This window comes from Scardinius erythrophthalmus, assembly GCF_964197995.2.
Source record: "Scardinius erythrophthalmus genome assembly, chromosome: 10".
NCBI lineage: Eukaryota > Metazoa > Chordata > Actinopteri > Cypriniformes > Leuciscidae > Scardinius > Scardinius erythrophthalmus.
Window position 1 is genome coordinate 7,988,331 of NC_138230.1, and position 25,633 is coordinate 8,013,963.

Sequence of the window (25,633 nt, forward strand, 5' to 3'; positions counted from 1 at the left end):
TTGCTTTTTATTTAAAGTGGGTCATATATGTAGTCAAAATGTAAAATAAATTTTGAATTTGGTGCCTTTGTGACCGAGAAAAGACAAAAAATAACTTCAGGACGCATTTGTATGAAAGACAACAACTCCCACAATGCACCATATTGCACAGCTTCGCAAGCCACTCCCACTAATCCAGAAAGCGCATATCTGCCTATAAGTCAAGTCAAGTCAAGTTTATTTATATAGCGCTTTTCACAACACAGGTTGTATCAAAGCAGCTTCACAGTAATAAATTAGAACAATACATCAATGTTTGTTTCTAGTGGAACGTCTACGTTCGGTAATGCTGATCAATAGTATCGTTGATTGATTAATTCAATTAAATATCCCCAAATATCCCCAACTGAGCAAGCCAAAGGCAACAGTGGCAAGGAACCGAAAAACTCCATCAGGTATAAGAGAAATCACTCTTCCGTCTACAAGGCTAGCTACCACCAGAGCTTGAAATTCATTTCACATTCACACAAAATGTCTAGTTAGTTGGCGAACTCATTAGTCAGGGCTCCAGACTAACTTTTTGCCTTGGTTGCACTGGTGCGCCTAACTTTTTTATTTAGGTGCACCAGCACAAAATTTGGGTGCACCCAAATTTTTCCTCGGCTGTATCACCTTTAACGCCACAATTTTAAGGTCACCTTTTTATCACACTCTATACACATTCATATATATTATGTAAATGAATTTAAACAAGAAGGTGTAGGTAAAAACTTTTATTTATTTTTTGAAGCACAATTATTAACGGTATTCCTACTCTTACCGATACTGCTTATCGATACAGTACTTTAACTGTATTCTTATGGTTCTTTTTGTTTTATAAATAATAAACAAAGATAAACAATAGATAAACAAAAGATAAACAATTAAACAAAGATACACTTTATATAGGCATATCCAGTGCTTTAATTTCAGGAAGGCCTACTACTGTTCAGGCATGGTCTAAAAAGAAATCTAATAAAGTAATAAAATGTAAAATAACACTGTAAAATTTATCATAAATAGATTAATGCTTATTAAAGCTGAATTTATTCTTTCAAGAGCTGTGAGTGATTTTTCTCTTGTTGTTTGATTTGCAGTAATGGCGCAATCGTCAGCATGTTTATTAGACTGCGGCCCCTTTAAGACCGGGTGCAGATCTAATAGGCTACTGATGCACCATATTCTCCCAACTATTTCCATAACTATCTAACTACGCGCAACTTCTTCCCTTCGCAGCATTAACGCTGTCATTTCTCCCTAAAACTCAGAATCAGCACGATCGGTGATTGTTGTAAATGCAGTCTAGCTACTGTTGCTAAATTGCGGGACGCGTTTAATAATTGAAAGAGCTATTAAAAACACAAAAATCTGCGCAAGAGATGTTCACATGGCGGCGCGCGCTCCGAAACAGACCGAGACAAGCAAATTATACTTTCGGTTTCATGTGCAGATTGTGCGCGTCTAAACGATCAATTGTACACAAAAGCGTGTCAAAATTACCGGCTTTGAGATTCACTAAAAACAGTTTATGTCTTAAATGGACGTAGTTTTTAATGATTTTACCTCAAAATATTATTTTTTATAATCTTTGGAAGCCGAAATTTAAAATAAAATCAGACTAATATAACAGACCTTAAGTGTAACCAGGGTACGTTTGAATGTTTAATTCTGTCCTCCGTCGTCACTCATTAAGCAGGGCTGTCGTGTTGTGCGAGCTGTGGCATCGCGTGAGAGAAGAGTGTGAGTTCCGTCAAAGGAGAACAAACGCCAACAAACGTTCGTGGAGAGGCAGCGGATGCGAGGACGTTAGGTGCACCGGTGCGACCTAGGAAAAATGTTAGTCGCACACTTACAAAATTTGGTCGTACTCTAGAGCCCTGTTAGTGCATTACTCCTCGTTTGTATTTCTTTCGAAAAGATGAATTATTGCATGGTACCTGGATGTTCAGTCAGAACATATGCGGTGCGAAACTAGGATAGTTCTCAACACAAACGTCCGTGTCCTCGTCTGATTCAGAGATTTCGTCCAGGAGAAATTGTCATCGTTGAAATCCTTTGCCGCAGACGGACTCTATCTCTGTGTTCGTAGCGGTTCGTAGTTGCATAGTGAGATCACCGGCGCCACCGGTCCGCCCTAACTCGAGCCAGTCCGGGCTCCTCGTCCGCGGCAGGCAGGTCTTCTGCCTCGGCTGCTCTTCGCTATAATGCGGCTTGTAAAGGTAGCCACAAACACCTGATTCAAGCATCAGACTTCCGAAATCCTCTTCCTCTATATCATATTGAGCACTCTCCTCCACTATTGTCATTACTTTACATCTGTCTCCACAGCGCCTGTTAGCTTAGCTTGAAACAAGATGGAGGATATTGCTTTCAGTTTCAGAGAGTAAAGTCCCACCCACTGATCTGTAATAGGTCTGTAGCGTGAGCGGGTCCCGGCCCCTGGGAGAGATGAGGGACGTGCTTGTAGTCTCAACAGAAATCCCCCCCTCTAACACTTCCTCCTACAATGACGCAAAATGACGATTTTTGCGTCATTGTAGGAGGAAGTGTAAGAGGTAAATAACAGATTTCTCCCGTCTCAGGGGAAAATGAGAGAGTGTTGCACGACCATTCAATAGTATGACTGGGTTTCTAACAATGCAAAGCTTAATGCAAATGGGTGAAGTGTCCCTTTAAGCTTCAGTGTGGACGAGAAACTTTTGGAAAACGCTTGAAAATGCGAGTGCGGACGGAGAACATTTTGAAACGAAAATGTATCCGGATTAATGTAGACATAGCCTTAGAAAATTATGCTTAAAGGGGCATTTCACCCATTTGAACATTGTTTTTTATTTAAAGTGGGTCATATATGTAGTCGAAATGTAAAAGAAATTTTGAATTTGGTGCCTTTGTGACCGAGAAAAGACAAAAAATAACTTCAGGACGCATTTGTATGAAAGACAACAACTCCCACAATGCACCACATTGCACAGCTCCGCAAGCCACTCCCACTAATCAAGAAAGCGCATATCTGCGTATAAGAGAAATCACTCTTCCGTATACAAGGCTAGCTACCACCAGAGCTTGAAATTAATTTCACATTCACACAAAATGTCTAGTTAGTTGGCGAACTCATTAGTGCATTACTCCTCGTTTGTATTTCTTTCGAAAAGGTGAATTATTGCATGGTACCTGGATGTTCAGTCAGAACATATGCGGTGCGAAACTAGGAAACTAGTTCACAACACAAACGTCCGTGTCCTCGTCTGATTCAGAGATTTCGTCCAGGAGAAATTGTCATCGTTGAAATTCTTTGCCGCAGACGGACTCTATCTCTGTGTTCGTAGCGGTTCGTAGTTGCATAGTGAGATCACCGGCGCCACCGGTCCGCCCTAACTCGAGCCAGTCCGGGCTCCTCGTCCGCGGCAGGCAGGTCTTCTGCCTCGGCTGCTCTTCGCTATAATGCGGCTTGTAAAGGTAGCCACAAACACCTGATTCAAGCATCAGACTTCCGAAATCCTCTTCCTCTATATCATATTGAGCACTCTCCTCCACTATTGTCATAACTTTACATCTGTCTCCACAGCGCCTGTTAGCTTAGCTACAAACAAGATGGAGGATATTGCTTTCAGTTTCAGAGAGTAAAGTCCCACCCACTGATCTGTAATAGGTCTGTAGCGTGAGCGGGTCCTGCCCCCTGGCCGAGATGAGGGACGTGCTTGTAGTCTCAACTGAAATCCCCCCCTCTTACACTTCCTCCTACAATGACGCAAAATGACGCAAAATTTTTGCGTCATTGTAGGAGGAAGTGTAAGAGGTAAATAACAGATTTCTCCCATATCAGGGAAAAATGAAAGAGTGTTGCACGACAATTCAATAGTATGACTGGGTTTCTAACAATGCAAAGCTTATTGCAAATGGGTGAAGTGTCCCTTTAAACAGACTCATTGTTGCAGTCATTCATGACAGATCTGATCCCGTGTGGGTTTCTCACCTCCGTCCCCATCATCAGATCCCCTGAAACTGGGTTCCTTCAGCATGTCCAGCTCCGCCAGCATCCGCACATACAGCGGGTGCTGCCTAAAAGACGGGTAATACCGCTCATCCCTCAACATCATATCATACACCTGAAAAACACAGTGAGCTCAATCAGTGGGCTTTATACTGGACAGAATACACAAATCACACATATATGCACAGAAAACTGACCTTTCTCTGGATCTCATCAAATATCTCCGGTGTGGGATCCTCTTTGCTGAGTTTTTGAGCCAGTCTGGTTACGGACGCTTCGTCCACCTCCACCCTAGGAGAGGCCTAATTGAAACAAGAATCTGTCAATTATCACTTCATGGGCCAACTAGACAGGAAGTGACCATCTGACTGACATGTAATGTAATGGGCGATATTACCAAAATCTTATTTCACGATAACAATACATACAATATAGTTATTTAAAATACAAAATAAATTAGTACAAAATATTCAAAATATTAGTCAATTACAAACAATAGGACAAATACAATAGAACAAACACACAAAATAAAGTTTGTCAGTTACAGTAAGTTTACTTAACATGTAAGAAATATTACAGAAATTAAAAATCAAGTCAACACTGTATGAATTATGAATACATTGATTAAAGCTGCAAAAGTTATTCAGTCAAGAGCAGTGATTTTCACCTTGTCTTTTGTTGTTTGGTTAACATTACTGACACAGATGAGAGCAGGTATATTAGGTCTTATATATTAGGACAGGTATAATGCTGTCCTAATTTTTTTAAGACCTTCACACGATGGCCATTCTGACACAAATGTGTATTCGACCATTTAAGAGCAACAAGCCACGAAAAAGAACTGAATTTGGGATTGCATGCTGTCTGAGAAAGGCGTTTTCCTGCATGCTTCAGCGCGAGTGACAACATTGATTCTTTTTTCATGGCTTACAGCACTTCAGACATTTAAAAAAATCTGTATTTTATAATTCATGCATGTTTCTTTCTTATTCTAATGTGTCAATAACTTCATGTAGTACTGTGCTGCACAGATATATTTACATACTACAATCTAAATGATACAGCGAAATCTCTAACGATAGCCACTTTATATCTTCACTCGCCACAATATGTCATTATACCATGACCCTATATGTGACAAACCTCAAGTTGTGTGTTTTTGTGAAGTTTAAGAACCGGTAAATCTAAATCACCCCACCTTCTCAGACAGGTACTGGTCGTAGACGCCGACCGCAGCGGCTCTCAGAAGCCCTTTGGTTGTCTGGCTGCTCGGCTTCTTTCCATCTCTCTGGCTGCTATGTAGGACCTCCAACTGCTGCTGCGCCGTGACCCGGTAACCCTCCACCGTCAGCCAGAAGAACAGGACTGCCTGACCACCCATGTGCTGCATGTAGTCTACAGAGAGAGAGATAAAAAGCAATAAGGGACGAGCTGATGATGTATTTCCAGTGTTTCCCCTACAATGTATTCAGCAGCGGCGCAGCGAAAATCTTCACATGATCAGTAATTTCACGACATTCACTTACAAGCCTAAAAACACTGAGACATGGCGAACGGCGGCGTCGCTAATGCGGTGGCTCTGAATCCACTGGTTGACAAGAAAGGAGGAAAGAGCCACATGTTCGATTCGGCTAATGTCACGTTGCCATAAGGTGCCATAACGTTTTTTGCGCGTGCAAATTCGTTATTTCAAAAGTAGGCGTTCATAATAACGTTTTTCCAGGCGCGCCACCGTTCATGGTTGCATAGAAACGACAGACGCCACGGGAGAGCAAGCGCTTGTGGAAAGGAGAAAGCGGTGCGAACTGTGAAATTGGTACCGAGAACCGTGGATTTTCACTGGTACTGGTACCGAATATTGAAATTTTGGTACCGTGACAACACTACTAGGTAGTTATAAATAGGCTAATCATAAACAGATCTTTTTTACGTTTAAGGCATTAAACATACTGTAGGCTACATTCTCTTATCACTAAGTAGAAAGACGTGTTCTGATAACTTGTCACCCACAATAGCATTCAATTACCATAGAGCCTTAGAGATCATCTATGAAAGTGCTCACAGATTGGGTGTGGCCTTTGCCATTAAGATACATTTTCAAAATTGTATTTAATCTTTTTCTGGGTTGTGCCATTTAATTTTCCCCATATCAATTTCTACCTCATAGCTGAAAATTAACACAAAAGAAAAACATGAATAATCCTGTCTAAAATTATAAAATGAAGGTTTCTGTTTGTGACCAGTTCAAGGTACGTGCCGCAATAATATGTTGATGGTATGTCATATTTGTATGTCTCAAAAGGTTAATTTCTATCCACAAAACTTGGCAGAATTCATGATTTAAGGGGTTATTTAAAAAAAAAATATTCCGGAGGTACGTGCCCCCGGACTCGCGGCTTGGTAACAACATCCGGCACATAACAGCACTGCTGCTGGAAATTTCTAGGGGAAACACTGATTTCAAACGAGAGGACAGTTTGTGTGCATCCGTCTCGACTCACCCATGAAGAACTGCAGCGCGATGTTATGCACTAGGATATGTTCCAACGGAATCACACACAACTTCCCAAAATTAGCCGCGAGTTTCAAAGCGTCAACTTCCTGTTTGGCAAAAACAACCAAAACATGTTAGTCATTCTGAGGGTGAAATGTTACATGTCAGACAGCTGATATAATTTGTTATATCAGCGAGATGATTTAAAAAGCTCATAAAAAGTCAAATTTGATGTTGAAAGTCAAAGTAACATCCGATAACGGTAATTATTTATTTTATTTGTCTGTATAATTATTTGTATAACTTTCTTAATTACATGAAACTCCTACAAAACATACATTAATTAACAGTGCATGCTGAAAATGCATTAGGAGCAATTGTTTATTGTTTAAAATAATCTGAAAAATATTCCTAGCAAATATTATTGTTTTTGATGAATTCATTATATAATTTTTTTTAAAACAATTTTAATGCATTATAAAACAGGAAGTGTAAATGAAACCGGGGGATTCGGTTACCTTTCCTGATTGTAGCCTTTGTATCCTTGTTTCACAGACTTTCTTCACAAAAAGCAAACTATTGATTTGATTTTTTATTATGTTGATATCTGCGAGTATGAGAGAGAGAGAGAGAGAGAGAGAGAGAGAGAGAGAGAGAGAGAGAGAGAGAGAGAGAAAATGAAGAGTAAACAATGTTTGTTATTATAAAGCCCTGAACTTGCTCTCATATTTTCCAAAATAAACCCCAGAATTCCCCTGGCAAATTATTTACCAAACAAATGAAAAAAAAAACCCCTGCCATTTAAGCATATGCGTGTAAAAATAAGTGTGTAGCGAGTGTGTGTGTACCGTCTGCGCCCGTGTCCAGAGACCGGAGATGCTGAAGCTCCTCCAGGACTCGGTCTTTCACAGCCTCCAGCTCAGGCGGTTTGTCCGTCAGCTTTAAGATGTTCATGAAGGCCTCATAGTTACAGCTTGAGTCACGAATCTAAACACACACAGAATGTTTTATAGGGAAAGCATAAACATTTACAACACACTCCTCTGCTATAAGAACAGAGCAGGTCTCACCATCCAGATGACGAACTGATTGATGTAATCCGGGTCACTGAGCTGGTTAATTAAGGGCAGCAGAACTCCTCTGGCCAGAACTTCCTGTTCATCAAACATCAAACAATCAATCAATCATCAACAAGTTTGTCCAGTTGCAAAACACCAAGGCTGGAGCTCTAATCTTGTAGTCTCAGCAGCGAGACCTGTCAGGACCATGAGTTCAGAAGTCCTGATCTCAAATCAGAATCCTGCTTTCCGTAAATCCCAGATCTGGTGTCTTAAAGGATTAAATACTACTTAAGCTCTATCAACAGCATCTGTGATATACTGTCAATAACCACGGATTATTGAAGCTGGGATTTAAATGTACAGCAGATTAAAATACAATGAGTGTTATTTTATATATTATAATAGTATTTATTTGAGTTATTTAAATGTTAGTTTAAGTTTTTAGTAATTTTGTTATATGCTTTTGTCATTTTTATTCATTTTTTTATATTTCTATTTAGCTTTACTTTCTTATTTCAGCTTTAGTTTGAATAATTTTAGTATTTCAACTAATTTATTTCAGTTAGTTTCCAAGGCAACATTTCTTAATTTTCTTTAAAATTATGTTATCTAATATTTATATTCTTCTTTATTTGAAATAATGAAAACTATTTTAAATAGTTTTAATAGACAGAAAAGGTTACAGTGTTTAAAAATAAGAAAATGCTTGCAGAAAATGAATGTTTTATGGTTTCCTCCATGTAAACGCTGATTTACAGTATTCCTCCTGTTCATTTCTTTAGCCGGCCATGACTAGCTGAAAGATACAATATTCTTTGGATGTATTTGGGAGTGATTTAGCATGTGTGTGTTTATGTCTCACCCTGAGGAAGTATCTCATATTCTTGTTGTGGAAATCTCCAGAAGGTAGTAACAGGTACAGCAGCACTTCACAGAGATCCCGCAAGTACCCTGCACCAGAAACACACTACAGTCAAATATACAGCACAAAGACAACGCACAGGACAGTCTGATCCTCACCCAGAGATATTGCAGGGGATTTTAAATCAAATTTAAGGATTTTAAGACCTTTTTTAAGATAAGCACACATAAAATGTAAATTCAAAACAAACCAATACAATCTGAAATTAAATCATGCATCTCAGAGTCTTTTACTTTATTAAACACACATTCAACAAGGAGTTAGTACTGCTTATCAGCACAACAGCGTAACTGCAATCATAAAACAGTCAAGACACGTTTTATTCAATATGCACTGAAAAAGGTTTATGTACCAACATGCGAATTACAGATCACTGTGCCGATACTAGTAATCACTATATATTGAATGTGTTAAATTATGTTCTTAGTCTTTCCTTCCAGTGACGGAGAGAGAAGCTAACAGAGTTTACACTGAATTTGATGCCAGATACCATTAATAACCAGAACAATTTTTTTTTTTGCATAATGTGGAACTTTTAATTATAAACAAGCCTGAAATACTCCGGAAACTTATTTGGAAATGTCTAAGATTGAATTCTGACATCTACACAATAAGGAGATAAAACTATTACAACCATTTTCAACATATTACAATATAAACACCATAAAGTAAACATTGTCTTAATTCATCAAAAGTAGATCAAGAAGCGATCACTTGGCATACATTTGCAGTGGTCTTGATTTCAGAAGTCTTGGAATTTAACACACAAGTCGTGCAAACTACTTTCATGGTGTTTTTGTGCATTTGTGAAGTTTCAACAGCTGCAGTTCCTAATCACTTATAGTGATTGAAAAAAAGCAGCGTGAACATTCATCACAACTTCTTTTGTGTTCCACAGAATAAAGAAACTCATTTGATTTTGAAAAGACATAAGGGTGAGCAAATCATTTGTTATAAATATGAAGGTGGATTCACATGTGACATCTTTATACGCAAGGCACATACACACACACAACAGTGTTCTTGCCTTCTGAAGCGTTTTCAAAGCATTTCATTGTATTAATGACTGGGTGTGTGTTTGTATTTTTTGCTAATCAAGTCTTTCAGCTTGTCTGGCCTTTAAGATCTGCCCTAGAGAAGCATGTACAAGTTATTCATGACTATTGTTGACATAAAAAGTGCCTTGAATCACTGGCCTGGAGTCTTTGATCGGTCTATAGACACAAATCTGTGTTTGTCTTACCTTCTTCATCCTTGCGTGACATGCACACCATATCTCTACAAATATTCCTCTCCATTTCCACCTCCGCCTCAAAAAACGAGTCCAGCAGCTCCTCTGGATCGTCACCTGCCGCAGACACACAAATAACGTCATGCACATGCTCACATTTTTGAGTCATAAAAACAAAATTAAAACCCTTTACTCAGTAATTAGGCATTAGGAAATCAACTATTTATTACAGGCTACAACAATTTTAGTCCTGATATTGAGATCTTTAAACATTAAATTAATGGGGCCTTATTGTAAAGTATAACCATTATTGCTTTTCTTGGTTTAATCTGTCCATTGATAAATGTTTTGTCTAATGACGATGTGAATTACGTTGTTTAGGATCTTCTCTCTCATTCAGCCTCTCTTGAGCTTTCCTGAAAACACGCAGATGAGTTGCAAAATCATCCACCAGTCTGGTGGTGAAATACGGCTGCCAGTCCACCTCTTTAGACCTGAGGAACGGAAAGATTGCGAATCAATGAATCATGGGAGTTACAGTCTCCGTTTCAACATCGTGTTTACCAAGGAAAATGAGTAAGAACATCTGAATGCAGTGTTTGGTTTGTGGTTAGCTGTTGCATCAGCGCTCATTCACAACCCTCTGCAACAGTGATTGTAAAGCAGGTGTGTGAGGGTGAACGGGCCGGACGGGTGTCTCACCTGGTGGAGAACTGGACGAGGGCGTTCTGGACAGTCTGACGGATCTCCAAGAGGAACGTTTCATCATCACTCAGTGTGTAGTACCAATACTGGATATAGTCCCTCAAAGCAAACTGGATGACCTGAGGGATGACATGAACAAAACAGGACACTATTCACTTAAATAATGTCAAAAAGTCATCTAGTATAACAATATCGCACAAGCAAAAGTTCTGTTTTTCCCAATTGTAAAAATACAATACAATTCAATAAAAGTTAACATTTTGAGTAACATTTTAGACACAACTAGGGATGTTAACCGATGACCGTTTGACCGATGGTTGACCGTATCACCGTTAACCAATCAAAGTTGTCGGTAGTCGGTTAAAAAATAAAAGTGATCTCTAAATTAGGCTATTATAGACAGTGGACTAAACGCTACTACAGTTAGTTAGCCATCTCATTCCCAGATCTTTTTGTGTGAAGTGAACAAATCCCTCACACTCAATTTTTCATAACTCGCCTGTTTGTACTTGATAAATCAATAAAAACATTTGGCGCGAGGTCACAGTTTTTGGGTTCGTGCGCTCACAAGGTTTGTGAAAAGTAAAGGCTACAGGCTAAAACACTCGAGGTTAGAGCCAGGGCAGACGACACAGGATGAAGCGTGCAAAGAAAAGTAGTGTGTGGGACCATTTCACCAAAAAGAATGACACAGATGTAAGTTGCAACTTGTGTGATACAGTGCTTAAATACAGTAGTAGCACATCATCTATCATGTGATCATCAAGCGGCATCTCTTCGGAGCTGTCATTTTCTTAATGAGCTTCTAACGCTAGACAAACGCCTTTACTTTCAAAAAAAGTGACGTGAGAAGGGCGGCAGTGTGTGTGTGAGCGGGAGGCAGAGCGGCAGAGAGATGCGACATTGCGAAATTGCAGGTGCGGCTTGAAATGGCTGTTATTTCAAATAGCGTAGCAGATTTTAAACTAATCGGTTAACCGGTTTCAACCGGTTAATGAGGCTCGGTGGTCGGTCAATTTTGTCTGTTGTTGCTTCATTTTGGAAACAAAAATCGTTCCAAACAAAACAACGATCCATTTGTAAACACAACTGTTAATGAATCAGCCATTTGAACGAATCGGTTGAATGAATGATTCAATGACTCACTCATTAAGAAAGTGACTTGCCGCCACCTACTGGTGGTTTTAGTTTCATATTTAAAGTGCATTTATTCATTTAGCAGACTCTTTTATCCAAAGCGATACAACAAGAGATTAATTTTCGGAGGCAATAAACATGAGAAATACTAGCAATACAAAGTTTCAGACATCGTTCAGATATAGTATTTCATTTAAAAAGATGACACGTACATCTAATAAGGTTAGAAAAATGTCCCTTATAAAGGTAAAATTGCCTCTGGAAATCAAATTAAGGTGGCAAATATCACCCCATAATGAGAACGTTATTTTCTGTTAAACTCTTAATGTACATGAAAAGCATCAGGCACAAGGAAATGTATTTTTCTTGATCATGTGCCCTGAATTCTTCTTGGCACAGACACAACAACACATAGCTTCTACCACAAAGGAGTCCACACTGAACAGAAAAGCTTGCGAACCTGCTGACACACTCTCATGACTGTTTAACTTTAACACAATTTCCTCAAAACGTCAGACTAGTTTAAAATGAGTTGCATAATGATTTTGGTCATGAAGAGCTTATATACTATGGTTTTAACAGGGTCATATCATGAAAACGGCACACTGCCCACAGGGAGGCTGTTCAAAACAGTAGGTAACATCATGTTGCCTTCCACTAAAATATCTTGTTTAAGCTCATTTCTCAGGCAGACTAAGCCAAAATGCACTGCAATGATTTCATTAGAAATTAACAAATTATTAATGTAAAATTCATTGGCAATTGATTAATTAATAATAATGATTTATACAACAATTTAATATATCCAACTTTACCCGGATACATACAGCACAGTCATGTTAAGTGATATGTTCTACATAGCAAATCAAAACTATATTATCGCCCAGCTCTCTATATAAAGTTGTGTATATATATATATATTGAATGCCTAACATACACTTATATTAAGCATAATATGTGTATTGTGAAGCAAATCTCAGATGCCACAATTTGTTCGCCCAACCTAATCTGCTAAATATGACTATTAGGCTTTAAGTCAAGATATCATAAACATTAACATCACGATTTTCTGTAAAGCTGCTTTGAAACGTATATTATAAAAATGTTTATACAACACTAAAAATTATAGCTCCATCTAATTAAAATAAACCATTTTATCCAATATTTTGAGTGTACTTTGAATTGTACTGTGCATTTTTATGCTTCTTGGAATAAATCATTAATTTAGAAATGAGCCTCTTGTATGCTTAGTGATATTTTTGGCTCACAGAGTTCATGACAGTACATGACAGTTACGATGACTTGGAAGCTCGTTAGGTGTTGGAACAGAGCCAAAAACGCACAACCGCTCATGTTTTCAGTATTCTGCAACTGTTTCAGTGATACTGGTACGTCATGTTGGTACGATACATATCTAAGGTGGAGTAGTAAAACAACCTGTTTTCGAAATGACAGAGAAAGAGTAAAACATGCAACAACAATAGGAACCTATTCGACTAACAATAGAAGTGGCCTTTAGGGAAGCAAAAAAAAAGCTAGTGTAGAAAATAGTTCCATTTAAAAAAGTGACACTTGCAGAATATATGCATTGTAAGCAGACTCAAACATGATTCAGTGAAGCATGTGAGAGCACTGAGTGAAAACAAGCTGAAGCGAGTGTCATGTGCTCATCAGTTGTATGAAAACACCAGTTCAGCCTAAATCCTTAAACTAGCTGATCCAGCGTCTTACTCATGTCACATGCAGAAACAAACGACTCGACAGTCTGAGAAATCCTCATCAGAAGAGAAACCACAGGTTCCTCAAACACACACTCGGTTCGGTTTCGTTGACAGTACCTGCTGCAGTGGCTCATCTATGATATTGGATCCTGTCAGACGACGGTCTATCTTGATGGGTTTGGACTCTGATTTCATCTCCTCCGAAACCTGAGGAACAAAGACTTAAAACTCAGGAGTGGAGCACAAGCACAATTTGAACATTTCACAATTTCATTTGATTTAAAACTATTGTCATGTCATATGCACAGAAACTCAAAGATCTTCACTACAACCAACCAAAATAAAAAGTTATGTTATTACAATTATTAAAACTTAATTTAAGGAATATCATATTTTTTTTCTTCCATCCTCTAATATTGCCAGTAAACCTCACAAAAATTGTTTGGCAAAAATTAAATGAATTGTTAAATTTTCATTTGATTCCATTTTAAAATATTAATTACATTTTTAAGGTTTTATGCCTTCATTTGATTACCAATGTTTTTGATTAATAAATTTGTATTCAATCATAAATTCACCTCCCTTTTACAAAAAAGTAAAAGACAACAGAGGACTACTGGAAAAATAAAACAATTAATTGGGCCCTATTATTGCAAAATTGAAAAAATTATTAAATTGTTAAAGTTTTATGAAAAAAAGTGGATTTTCATACTATATTGCTTAAATGCATTACAAATGCATTTGTGTGTTGTGGCAAACATAATAAATTAAAATGCAATCATAAGGAAGAGGGATGCAAACGTTTGCGCACCTTCAGTATGGCCGTCTGTGTCGATGGCAGGTAGGAGTGCTCGCACCTTTCCAGGTGTTTCTCTGAGTTTGTCTTTCCAAATAAAAGCAGCACTACAAAACCCCTGGAGAGAGAGAGAAGGGAGAGATCATGCTAGAGCACCACCAGGTGTTACAGATGCTCGAATGTGGGATCCACTTACCCGCCAATGAAACAGAGGATGTAGAAGGCCAGATAAAAGATGGCAAAGGGTCCAAATGAGATGAGGAAGAGGACGACTCCCAGACCCCCCCATCCCCAGACGGACAGACTGGCCTGAAACACACACACACACACACACACACAGTTAACTTAACAACATTATTTCTTATCTTTGGCTCACTGTGAGTGCTCATTTTGAAGGACGTTAATTGATCAGAATGAAAGCAGCATGAATACAGTATACTTGAAAATACTAATACTAATATTTCATTAAATTAATGTTTTATCTTTAGGACAAATGCATTGTTTTGCTGCGAGCACCTGTCACAAAACACCCAGACTCATTGTGATTTTGTTTGTATTTGCATTAATGTGAACATGCCTGAGCTTTTCTTTAACATTCATATCCTCTGATGTGATTCACTCTTGCCAGATAAAATCAGCAGCGGTCAGATTATCATTCTTGCATTGCAATTAAAGTGACAAAGTTACAGAACAACACGACAAAATGCAAAAAATTTGCATTTTGCTTCTGATCATCAACATAACAAAGACCCAGAAGAATTGAAATCGCTGCTGGAGCTTTTCAGCAGACGGGTAAAGGTTTTTAAAAGACTATACGAGGGATGAGACAGATGAATTGAGTGTGACAGAGAATGTGTCCTGTGGACAGGTTTCCTGTTTTTTCCAGGACAGGAAACTCACTGACCCAATCTCTGGCCTTTCTCTTCCTTCTCCTGAGACACACACACACACACACACACACACACACACACACACACACACACACACACACACACCTCTGTGTGCCTCAGATCTGAAGGGTCGGACCTGGAGTATGTCCTGCTGACGTGTGTTAAATAAACATCACCCAAAAATATGATCAAATGTTCAGGGACCCTTTTCACAGACTGCAATGACGCATTTCCACAGTTATTAAAGTCGACCTGAAATAGAAGTCGTGATAGTCTTTATTTCCTCATTGTGACGTATATCTGAGTGAAACGGCTTCTGGAACAAGAATAAATGTAGGGCGGGGCTTGATTTTTTTCCATGGGGGATTGATCGGTTGTGGTTTGCTATTGGCTGATCTCATGTGAGTGACAGGTAGCCCCGCCCCCATCATCAGAGAAGAGAAGAGATGCTGCGAGAGGGAAGGAAGATATTCTGAAGATTACGTGAAACATCAATTTAACAAAATGATAAATCTTTTATATTAAATACTGGAATATTCCTGAAAAAACAACAATTGTTATTTTTGATTTCTTGGTAACTTTAACAGTGTAAATCTAGCAACTAGGGCTGTGCAATATAGCTAAAAAATTATCACGATATAATGTTTCATATCGTTCGGTATTGATAGTTATTGACATTTTTTATAACCTTTTTTCTTTTTTTAAGACAAGTAGAAAAGTTTGAATTTAAACCACTGTTTTTGTTTTGTTTTATCTATTTATATACTCTGTTTTATTACCCTGGCATTAAATGAACGAGAAAAATAGTTTACGCTTTTGAGTGAGTTTCAAATACAACTGAGTAACGTAAATTAATCTCTCTGTTTTTTTGGAAAGTCATAGAAACTCTTGTCGTGGAGTTTTTCTTTTGCAATGGGAGGAAATGAGCATGTAAAAATGATATTTGTTGTAGTTTCCGTTCACCGCACTATAGAGGTTTATAAAACTAAGACAACTTCTGCTTTTGAGAACCCCGGAAAAATGTTCATAATGAAGAAAATAATGAGGGCAAAAGAAAATAAGAAAATAAAGTGCAAAGAAAGAAAGAAATGGCTAAGGAAAGAAAAGAAAGACTGCAAAAGGGTAAAAGAAAGCAATCTAGATAAATATGACTTCATAAACCCGTCCCTAAACATCACATAAAAGAAGAAAGTCAATCAAAAGTCTTTTTCTGTCAAAGTGTGCAGTTTATGTTAATTTGTTAAAAGTCTGCCCACACAAGACCATTAGACCACGTATTCATCCCAAGACCACAAACCCTTGTCCTGACCTCTGTGACCCGTGAATCATTCATGACTTGTGCTGACATCATGTGGATTTAGGCAAACAGCCTAACAAACCCAGTCTGGATGCGGCTGTAGCGTTCTAGAGATCATCACAATGCAGGTGTGTGTTGTTACAGGGACAAACAAACAGGCTTTCACGTGTGTGGTGTGTCACAGGACTGCAAAACAGGGCGCTGGCAAACTAGCCCAGCTGAAACACCAGCTTACACACGACAACACAACACTATGGTGGATGCTATTAGAGCAAGACAATAATATTCATTTAATATCATACACTCTCTGATTTTGACATTTTCTTGTTTTGTTTTGTTTTTTGATGATTGCTTAAGACTCAACTTATAAGAGGATTGCACCCTCAAGTCTCTGGATCTTTTGTCTCTAGACAAGGCTTGGGAACATCCTTTAATGTGTGTCTGTGGGGTTTTATCACCGGTTTTATTGTCCAGTACGTAAAAGCATGCATAGGATTACTTAGTAAAGCAACAGCCCGTCTCTCTTCAACAGACTCATGATTTGAGGAATCAATAACGTCTGTTTGTCTCATTTAAAGGAATAATGCACCCGAAAATGAAACTTCTGTCATAATTTATTCACTCTCAAAACAGATTCTTTCTTCCAGGGAACACAAATGAATTTCTGAAGAATATTCTTGCCTAAAATTACCAAAAAGCACCATTAAAATTGTCAACACAACTTCTGTGCTGATATTTAAGTCATCATCAATAATGTTTGCACCAGTTCACTGTTCATTTGAAGGGAAGATTATCAGTGAACAATGACTTAAATGTTGATCAGTTGAAATTAAAGATGTGTAAAGTCGTACAGGCGATTTTAAAGGTGCTCATTATGAAGCATGAACGTTACAGCCAGTGAGCAGAGCACATTACTCAAACTTTCTCCTGTGCTCTGTGGAATAAAGTCAATCATACAGAACAACATAAGGCTGAGTTAATACTAAACAATGATCAATTTGATTGATTAAATAGCCAGTGTGTTGGCTACTAAACAGTCCTGATGTGTCTACCTCAAAATTATCATGTCTGCTTTGCATTTGGTCTCAATGTGTGCAAGTAAACGTCATCAAAACAGTGATACCGGACCACAAAACACAGAAAAGGTATCAGGTATGAGGGAAAACAAGACATCTGAATGCCACCTTACCAAAAACCAAAGACAAAGTTATCCACTACATCAATCAAACAACATGAAGGGGAGTTCATAATATATGGACTAGTTAATATTAGCAGTTTACGCTTTTTGTTTTTTAGATAAAGAGGTCCTTGACTGTGGGAAGTTTTCCGTGTGCTTTCTAAAAAACAGATTCCGGCCCTTATCGCCACCAAACTCATACCGCTAAAGAAGATAAGAGCAGATTATGACATACGGGAGACTAGAAAACCAAAGCTGCTCTCTGTCGTCAAACACACAATAATCCAACAGCCGTTTTATCTTTAACGTGTTTTCACATCACAGCAAATCACATGAGGGCTGCATATATCATTTTAGCATCGATATAATGATGTGCGAATCCATGATAGTCACACCGCAGGGTGTGCGATGTCAAGTAAAGGGATCGAACTGTAGTTGATCCGTATGGGCCAGTTATCTATGCTTGTGCAGATTCACTCCCCCACAAAATCCCATCAATAATTCCACACTTATTAATTCTTTCCAAATAGAGCTATTCAAGTCATCTGGTGAAACTGTTTTCATATCATATCTCTATCCAGTAGGAAGACAAAGACAAATCATTTAGCCTAATCATCAGGCTTTGACAGAAAGGTGTAAAGATGTAACCTTAATAGGACTCTTTAAGGGATGGTTCAGAGTAAAATCAACCTAGGGTCCTTTGCACCATGACCTCGAGCCAAACACCCCTCACAGAAGCCTTTTTTCCCTCGGTTGAACATTATTAAAGTTAGAGCTTATTTAGAGAAATCAGCCGGATGGCTTAGAGCAGGCGCTATTGGCTCTACATCCTTATGCATCACTTTCTGCCAGGACTTTTACGTGCTTTGTTTTCCCAAATCACTGAGTTGACCTCGGTGTCCGGGTTAGCGGTAGCATGAGCCATCAGGCAAGTGTTATATAAATAAACTCCTGATGTACTTACAAACTTTCCAATGCCTCATTTTATGAGTCCAGAACCCTGGATTTGTACTACTGTAGAAGTTTGGTACCATTCTGGGCATTATTAGTGGGGTAATTTTTACGAGATACACATTTGGAGCCATTAGCGCCTGCACTAAACCATCCGGCTGATATCTCTAAATAAGCTCTAACTTTAATAATGTTCAACCAAGGGACAAAAGGCTTCTGGGGGGTGTTTGGCTCGAGGTCATGGTGCAAAGGACCCTAGGTTGATTTTACTCCGAACCATCCCTTTAACAGTAATGATGTCAGTCTGTCATGTCAGAACGGGCCACCAAAGAGCTCAGCCAGGTTAAGATTATTATCCAGCGATGGTCATTCAATCACCTTCTCTAGAAATGCATTCACATTACGCTGCGTGGCCATGCTACGACTACCGGCGTGATACACGGATGTTTCCAGAACATGATTCTCAGCTCAGATCGAGGGTGACTCGGCACTGAGAAGAGCTCATAAGAGATCCCAAAGGTTTCAAGAGTGATCTGGCACAACTCCTCAGACTTTGGCGTTAATTCAGGCTTGTCACCGAGGTCTATTTTAAGACGGGTGTAAATACCCCAGGCTCGAGTGCCGCTTCCCAGAGGCCAAAAGCTGTGTGAATAATCCAGATCTATGCCAACTGCACTTATATATGAAAGAGTTAAAGTTCTATACAGACCAAATTACTACATTACACGTATTGCCATGTAAATAAAATAATGTTCTTAAAAAGCTTACTTGAAACATGCAAGTAGTAGCACCTGTACTCGGCCGCTCGCTCTAACGTTAACCTAGATAAATGTGCGCTATTATTAGGCGCATATCCAAGTGTTTGATAACAGTGGAAACAACTTAAAATGCTTATTTTTGCTCATGCAGATAAGAGTTATACATCATTACTCTTATTTGTGTAAACTCACAATAACAACAAAATGTTGTCCCTTTGTAAAATTAAGAAAACAAACAGGATGCGCTTTCTGCCGTCTCAGTATCCGTGAACGGTTGAACTGCACCGAAACTCCGCGTATACTCAGAATACTTACAGACATGAGAAATATATCTATAGAAAGCTTGAAATGTCTACTTTTAAACAAACCAATTTAAATAGAAAACAAATTCTCCGATTATGTATGAAATAGAGTTGTCAAAAAGTACCGACTTGGGTACCAGTTGGTATACTGAAATTTAAAAAATGTGTTGCTTTGAGCGCAATCGTAAACACCTCTGATTGTCTATTGTACTAACGCACTCAGCGGGTTTGTCTGTGATTGGCAACAATGATCAACGCACAGGAGCGTTTGAGAGCACACGGAAGTGTTTGGAAGTGTTTTAAAAACAGGAGCAGGAGTGTTTGAAAGCACAAGCGGCGCATCTATTAGTGGACCGCACTGCTGAATGACGCCTGCTTTCAAACGCTCCCGTGTGTATCTGTGTAAGCGCTCGGTGAAGAGCGTGATTGATGTATATTTACAACATGTTTTTGAAACGTTGATCATTGTAGCCAATCACAGAGATTTCCGATGGGCACTTGAGTACAATAGGCAATCAGAGGTGTTTACGATTGCGCTCAACAGCGTCACATTTTTTAAATTTCAGTACCGACTGGTACCGAAGTCAGTACTTTTTGACAACTCTAGTATGAAAGGCACGTCCATTTCATTGCTGAAATATGGCATGATGCAACCAATTGGCAAGCTTGTCTTCAAAACAAAACAGGTGTTTAATCTTTAAGTTAGTTTCTAATTAAATAAATGTGATGACTTAAAATAACCCCAACACAGGGCAAGTATCACACAACAAGACTCTTTCAGGCCTGTCATGATTAACTAGCCTATACTACAATATTTGCATGAGTTTAAACAATCATTCACAGCTAAAACAAAACGCAACACACCTATTCACAAAATAATCAGGTTCCCAGAATTCTCACCAATTAATTTCTATGAGTTTTCCTGTTGTTCTTGATTACAGATTTGATGCTACAATTGCATACAGTATATATGCACCTGAAAACAATAATAAAAACAAAACAAAAAAACAGACAGTCTGCTTATTGCAAATGTCCCAAACAGGAGTTACGTTGAAACTATATAATTAGAGGGTGAAATGACACATCCAGAGAGCAAGTGTAATGAAACCAGACTGTTATCTTGCCATCATAACCAACCGTACCACAATGTTTGCATAGTCTAAACAAGTATGTCACTTTATAAATATGCTCAGAAACTGAAATAAAATCCACACATGGGCTGAGCGTGACAAAGCGTCACATTTTTTCAATTTCAGTACCGAAGTCAGTACTTTTTGACAACTCTAGTATGAAAGGCACGTCCACTATATCTGCAGCATCGCCAACTTCATCTTTGCAGCCGACACTGACTCAGAAAGCACTAGTTTATTAACAAATAATTGAAAATGTCTCCTTGCTATTTTTTTTATTACCTTTGTCAGTGCTTTGCGGCAAGCTTATAGGCTTTATATATATTACACCTAGGCTGTATATAGTAAAGGCTCATTATGGTTTAGTATTTCCCCCAGTATATATTTAAGTAATTAAATATTAATATGCAATAGGTCGACTAATGGCTTAGATGAACGACGACTAGGCTAGTCGGCAAGAAAAATCTTTAGCTGGAGGCAGCCTAGAAATCAGACATAATATTTTTGCCAGGCAGAAGATAAAACAGGTGAAACGTTACATATAACTACATCACTTCAAAAAACAAACTGCACAGGCTACGGTCACGGTGTTACTGTGAAATAATTGTCAGTATTAGATAATAGCACTCAGCTAATTAGGCTAACACCCCATGACCAGGAGCTTCACAAAGCCTTGATAAGGATCAGATAATAAGATTTACATCAGCATACATCTCACAGCTGTGATGGGCATAAACAGGGCACAAGCAGAGAGCATGCTGGGATAGCTTCAGTGCGCAGGTGAACTGAGCTACTCGTGTCGTAACACGAGTCTGATAGTCAAGTTCTGGACATTTACAGTTTGGCATTCCTCTGTTGACACACAACCCAGCGGCGCACTGTACAAGAACACATTATAATTTACTGAGGAAACAAAAGGAATGAAGAAACAAACATGAAATTCCTATAATTCTCTATGATTCTATTCTATTTGTACTTACTGCAAACAAACGAAATGACCTGTAATATAACATCACATGCGTCACAGCAGGTTGACCTGAAACTCTTTGGTTCAACGCCACGGGCTAGTAAAACATTTGCTGTAGTGCATTAACTTCGAGGTCCAGCCCTAAAATGCAAAGACAGAGTGAATGCGTCCTGATATGCCGGCAGAGACACGTGAGGACGCTCTTACAGCGGGTCAAGAGGATCCAGCTCATCCACCTGTCATCAGGAGACCAAATACACACAGATTTCAACAATGCACTGAACTTTTGACAAATGCACGATTTTCATTGATGAAATGTGGCATGCAACTAAGCTTGTCTTCAAAACAAAACAGGTGTTTAATCTTTAAATTAGTTTCTAATTTAATAAATGTGATGACCTAACATAACCCCAACACAGGGCAAGTATCACACAACAAGACTCTTTCAGGCCTGTCATGATTAACTAGCCTATACTACAATATTTGCATGAGTTTAAACAATCATTCACAGCTAAAACAAAACGCAACACACCTATTCACAAAATAATCAGGTTCCCAGAATTCTCACCAATTAATTTCTATGAGTTTTCCTGTTGTTCTTGATTACAGATTTGATGCTACAATTGCATACAGTATATATGCACCTGAAAACAATAATAAAAACAAAACAAAAAAACAGACAGTCTGCTTATTGCAAATGTCCCAAACAGGAGTTACGTTGAAACTATATAATTAGAGGGTGAAATGACACATCCAGAGAGCAAGTGTAATGAAACCAGACTGTTATCTTGCCATCATAACCAACCGTACCACAATGTTTGCATAGTCTAAACAAGTGTCACTTTATAAATATGCTCAGAAACTGAAATAAAATCCACACATAGGCTGAGCGTGACCAACTTTATCATCCGACACAAAGTCTGCATGGGTTTACTGCCTCGTTAAGGCAAATTAGATGTTTACACTTTACAAGAACATATTCAGAGACTGAAATACCACATACAACCAGGCATGATTTAACTACATTTAGCCAAAACAAGTGTTTATAATTTAGTATATTGTTTATTTTAGTAAACACATATACTGATAGGTTAAAAGACACAAGACAAGAGCAAAACCAACAGAACCAGGCTTCTCATCTTAAACAAATTACATACAGCTTAAACACGTTCAAGGTTTTACTTTCTATACATTGCTTTTTCAGAATCAACACATCAAGATCAGATACTGATATGACACTAACAAACAAAACCAGTGTCTGTTATCAGGTGTGTCATCATAATCAACCTTATGGCCTGAAGAACTGCAGCTTTACAAGGTTTTATTTCTCCCATACACGCAAAACTGGCATTTTATTTCAACATATGTCTGTAGTGTAAATACATAATCATACGCTCAAACGACACGTACACATATGTATAAGTTTAACACACATGCCACGACGTATCTCAACATCAACAAGCTGAGACTCGCAGAAAACACACAAATACCCATCATCTCCACCCATGGCCCCTATAATATAACGTTACACACAACTGTCTCTCTCTCTCTCACACACACACACACACACACACACACACACACACACTACTCATGTAAACACACATACATGTAACAGGCACAGCTGATGTTAGCTGAGCTAGCTGAAGACTTACTGTCAGTGCTCAGAAACATATAATCCCATCGCATTACTGTGTGTAATCCTGCACACAAGACGCGCGTGTGTGTGCTAATGTGTGTAACTGTGTGTGTACTTCAATGTGTGTGTTTATTTACCTGCTCAGGTAACACACGGCTAAGCTAACAGCAGCTCAATACAGCAGGAAATACAATAAAAGGACAAAACACCATGGCTTACCTCTGCAAACATTATTTAAAATGTAAAAACGGTTGTCTGGTTTATCCCCGCCACATTATTAGCGCATTTCTTTCTTCTCACGTTCATAAACTGAGGCGCTTCAGGACTGCGCGCGCCCACCCTGCAGCCGCCATGAGCGCGAGCTCGACAAGCAACGCAAACTAGAGCAAACACTCCGGAGCGCTTCTGGGAAAGGTCATGTGATGAGAAAAGCGGGCACTGATTGGTTGGCAGAATTCAATCACCCGGAAGATTGCCTACGAAGCCACGATTTTGGCAAATATTATAACCACGATTTATTGATAAATATCTTCTAAAATTATATAAAACTTATTTTTACAATGTTAGTTTGACGTGAGCCAAATGGTATTCTTATCCCAAGCAGGAGTCTCCCCTGCGCTGTGTATTGCTCGGCGTTGTAGAGTGGGCATACTAGTTAAAACAGTTACCTGTAGCGTAACCTGTGATTGGTCAGCGTGTGATGATGACACGCCTTTCTTACCCGTGACTCGTGATTTATTATATTTGGTCAATTTACTGTAAATAGCGCAGACTTGTGTAACGATGTAAAGTGCCTCGTATTGTTGATTTTTTTTCTTCTTCTCAGAAATTGTGCGTCATTTTAACGCATTTCTGCTGAACCAGCACTGATACAGCAGTTGACCTACTCAATGATCTCAACATGTGACACAATAAAACTCAAAAAGTGTTCTAGTGCACAACTTGAATAAAAGCATTTACTTTCTTTTGACTTGGCATATGTCAAGAATTACACTTAAGTAGAGCCAATTAGGCTATCTGTGTAAACATGGCTAAAACATAAAGGATGATCCCAGCTAACAGGGAATGCTCTCAGAACTTTGGCTTTTCTGAACAAACATTCTTAAAGTAAAGTTAGCTGGTCTTTAATAATGTTTTTAAAATGTTAGCACAAAAACGTTTATACATCATTAATGAATGTAACCTAGCACTTTTTAATAATGTTACTACTTGTTTTAGAATGTTTTGAGAACATTCAAAAGTAACATTCCCATTATGTTTGCAGAATAATGAAATGCAATGTTCCCCTAATGTTTGAAAGTTTAAAAACTGGACATTTTAATCATTTAGAGAACATTAAGAAATAATTTCATAACTTGATGGGAACATAAGCAAAATGTTTTAGGACACATCTTTGTTAGTTGGGTTGCGTGGTGTGACAGCTTGATATATTTTGAAATTGATATTCAATATGAATCAGCTATTGCTGCATTGGCATTACCTGTTTCCAGTTGCTCAAAGCCCCGCTCGGGTCACACTGCAGGCAGGGGTGAGGAAGAACCATCATCAGAGGTACATTAGCTGAGGGGCAAATGAAGAATAATCTTCACATTTCTATTCCATTTCAGATGCCATGGTAAGCATCATGTGTCTTCATTTTATAAAGTATAGTCCAAGTCAGAAATAAGTATGTTAATGTGTTTATCAGTCACACAACAGGATAAAGACCGGCTGACGCGGGCCATGACGTCACACTGAATGATCCTAAATAAACTTTGGACCTTATTTATGTTTATGACCGTAAGTGAGAAGAGCAGAGATAGATGAGGAAGAAGCAGGAGATGAATGCACAGAGTAATGCACATGCAACTGATGTGATGCCTATGATAAGGCTTGTTCATATAAATGAGCCGTGAAGATAAAAATGGAATGCATTAAAGAATTGCTCACTCATGCTGAATGTACATAGATGCTTTGATGTCATGATTAGGCATGTATGGGTATCTTATAGTTGACAAATAACATGGACATTATTTTTCCCCATGCACAGCAAGATTTTACGACAAAGTTCAGCAGACAAAAATATCTCATTTGGGATTTTTCTTTTCTATTGGAACATATTTCTTTTCAACAGTTCCAACTTAAACTGATGCTGATAATAAAGCAAAATAAATATTTGATAGCCTATATGCATTAGAAAGATATATGTCCTATAGCCTATTTTGTGCTCATGGTGTAAAAGATCATGTCACACTCATTGCATCAAGCTATTCTCACTGTCAGCATCTCTGAGTGATATAAGACAGCACTGTGATGTGAAAAGCAGTCAGCGTGGGTAACGCGTTATTCCACTGCATCTGTTCTGTTGCGCGATGCGCTATTTTTAGATCTCGCGTCTTGATGCTGCGGGCGCGCGCGTGCGTGCGTCTACGGCGCGCGCTGAAGATCCGCGGTGCGTTTTTATGAA

General features: G+C 38.5%; 1 protein-coding gene across 4 annotated transcripts in view; it reads right to left on the reverse strand.

Moving 5' to 3' along the window:
• The window catches only part of snx13 (sorting nexin 13), a 33,483-nt gene extending 8,799 nt beyond the window's left edge, over positions 1–24,684 (reverse strand). For 2 of the 4 annotated variants that reach the window (XM_081376791.1, XM_081376790.1), the window contains exons 1-15: positions 24,668–24,684; positions 14,273–14,385; positions 14,092–14,194; positions 13,398–13,487; positions 10,420–10,541; positions 10,090–10,211; positions 9,730–9,834; positions 8,427–8,515; positions 7,574–7,657; positions 7,352–7,490; positions 7,022–7,110; positions 6,511–6,610; positions 5,208–5,404; positions 4,207–4,311; positions 3,992–4,124 (exon numbers count right to left, since the gene is read on the reverse strand). In XM_081376791.1, the coding sequence (XP_081232917.1) occupies positions 3,992–4,124; positions 4,207–4,311; positions 5,208–5,404; positions 6,511–6,610; positions 7,022–7,110; positions 7,352–7,490; positions 7,574–7,657; positions 8,427–8,515; positions 9,730–9,834; positions 10,090–10,211; positions 10,420–10,541; positions 13,398–13,475 (1,363 nt within the window). In that variant the 5' untranslated portion in view covers positions 13,476–13,487; positions 14,092–14,194; positions 14,273–14,385; positions 24,668–24,684. Of the gene's footprint in view, positions 1–3,991; positions 4,125–4,206; positions 4,312–5,207; positions 5,405–6,510; positions 6,611–7,021; positions 7,111–7,351; positions 7,491–7,573; positions 7,658–8,426; positions 8,516–9,729; positions 9,835–10,089; positions 10,212–10,419; positions 10,542–13,397; positions 13,488–14,091; positions 14,195–14,272; positions 14,386–23,406; positions 23,575–24,667 lie in introns of those variants that run through there. The other 2 variants (XM_081376793.1, XM_081376792.1) reach the window with 1 other exon arrangement.
• Between the last annotated feature and the right edge of the window lie 949 nt (positions 24,685–25,633).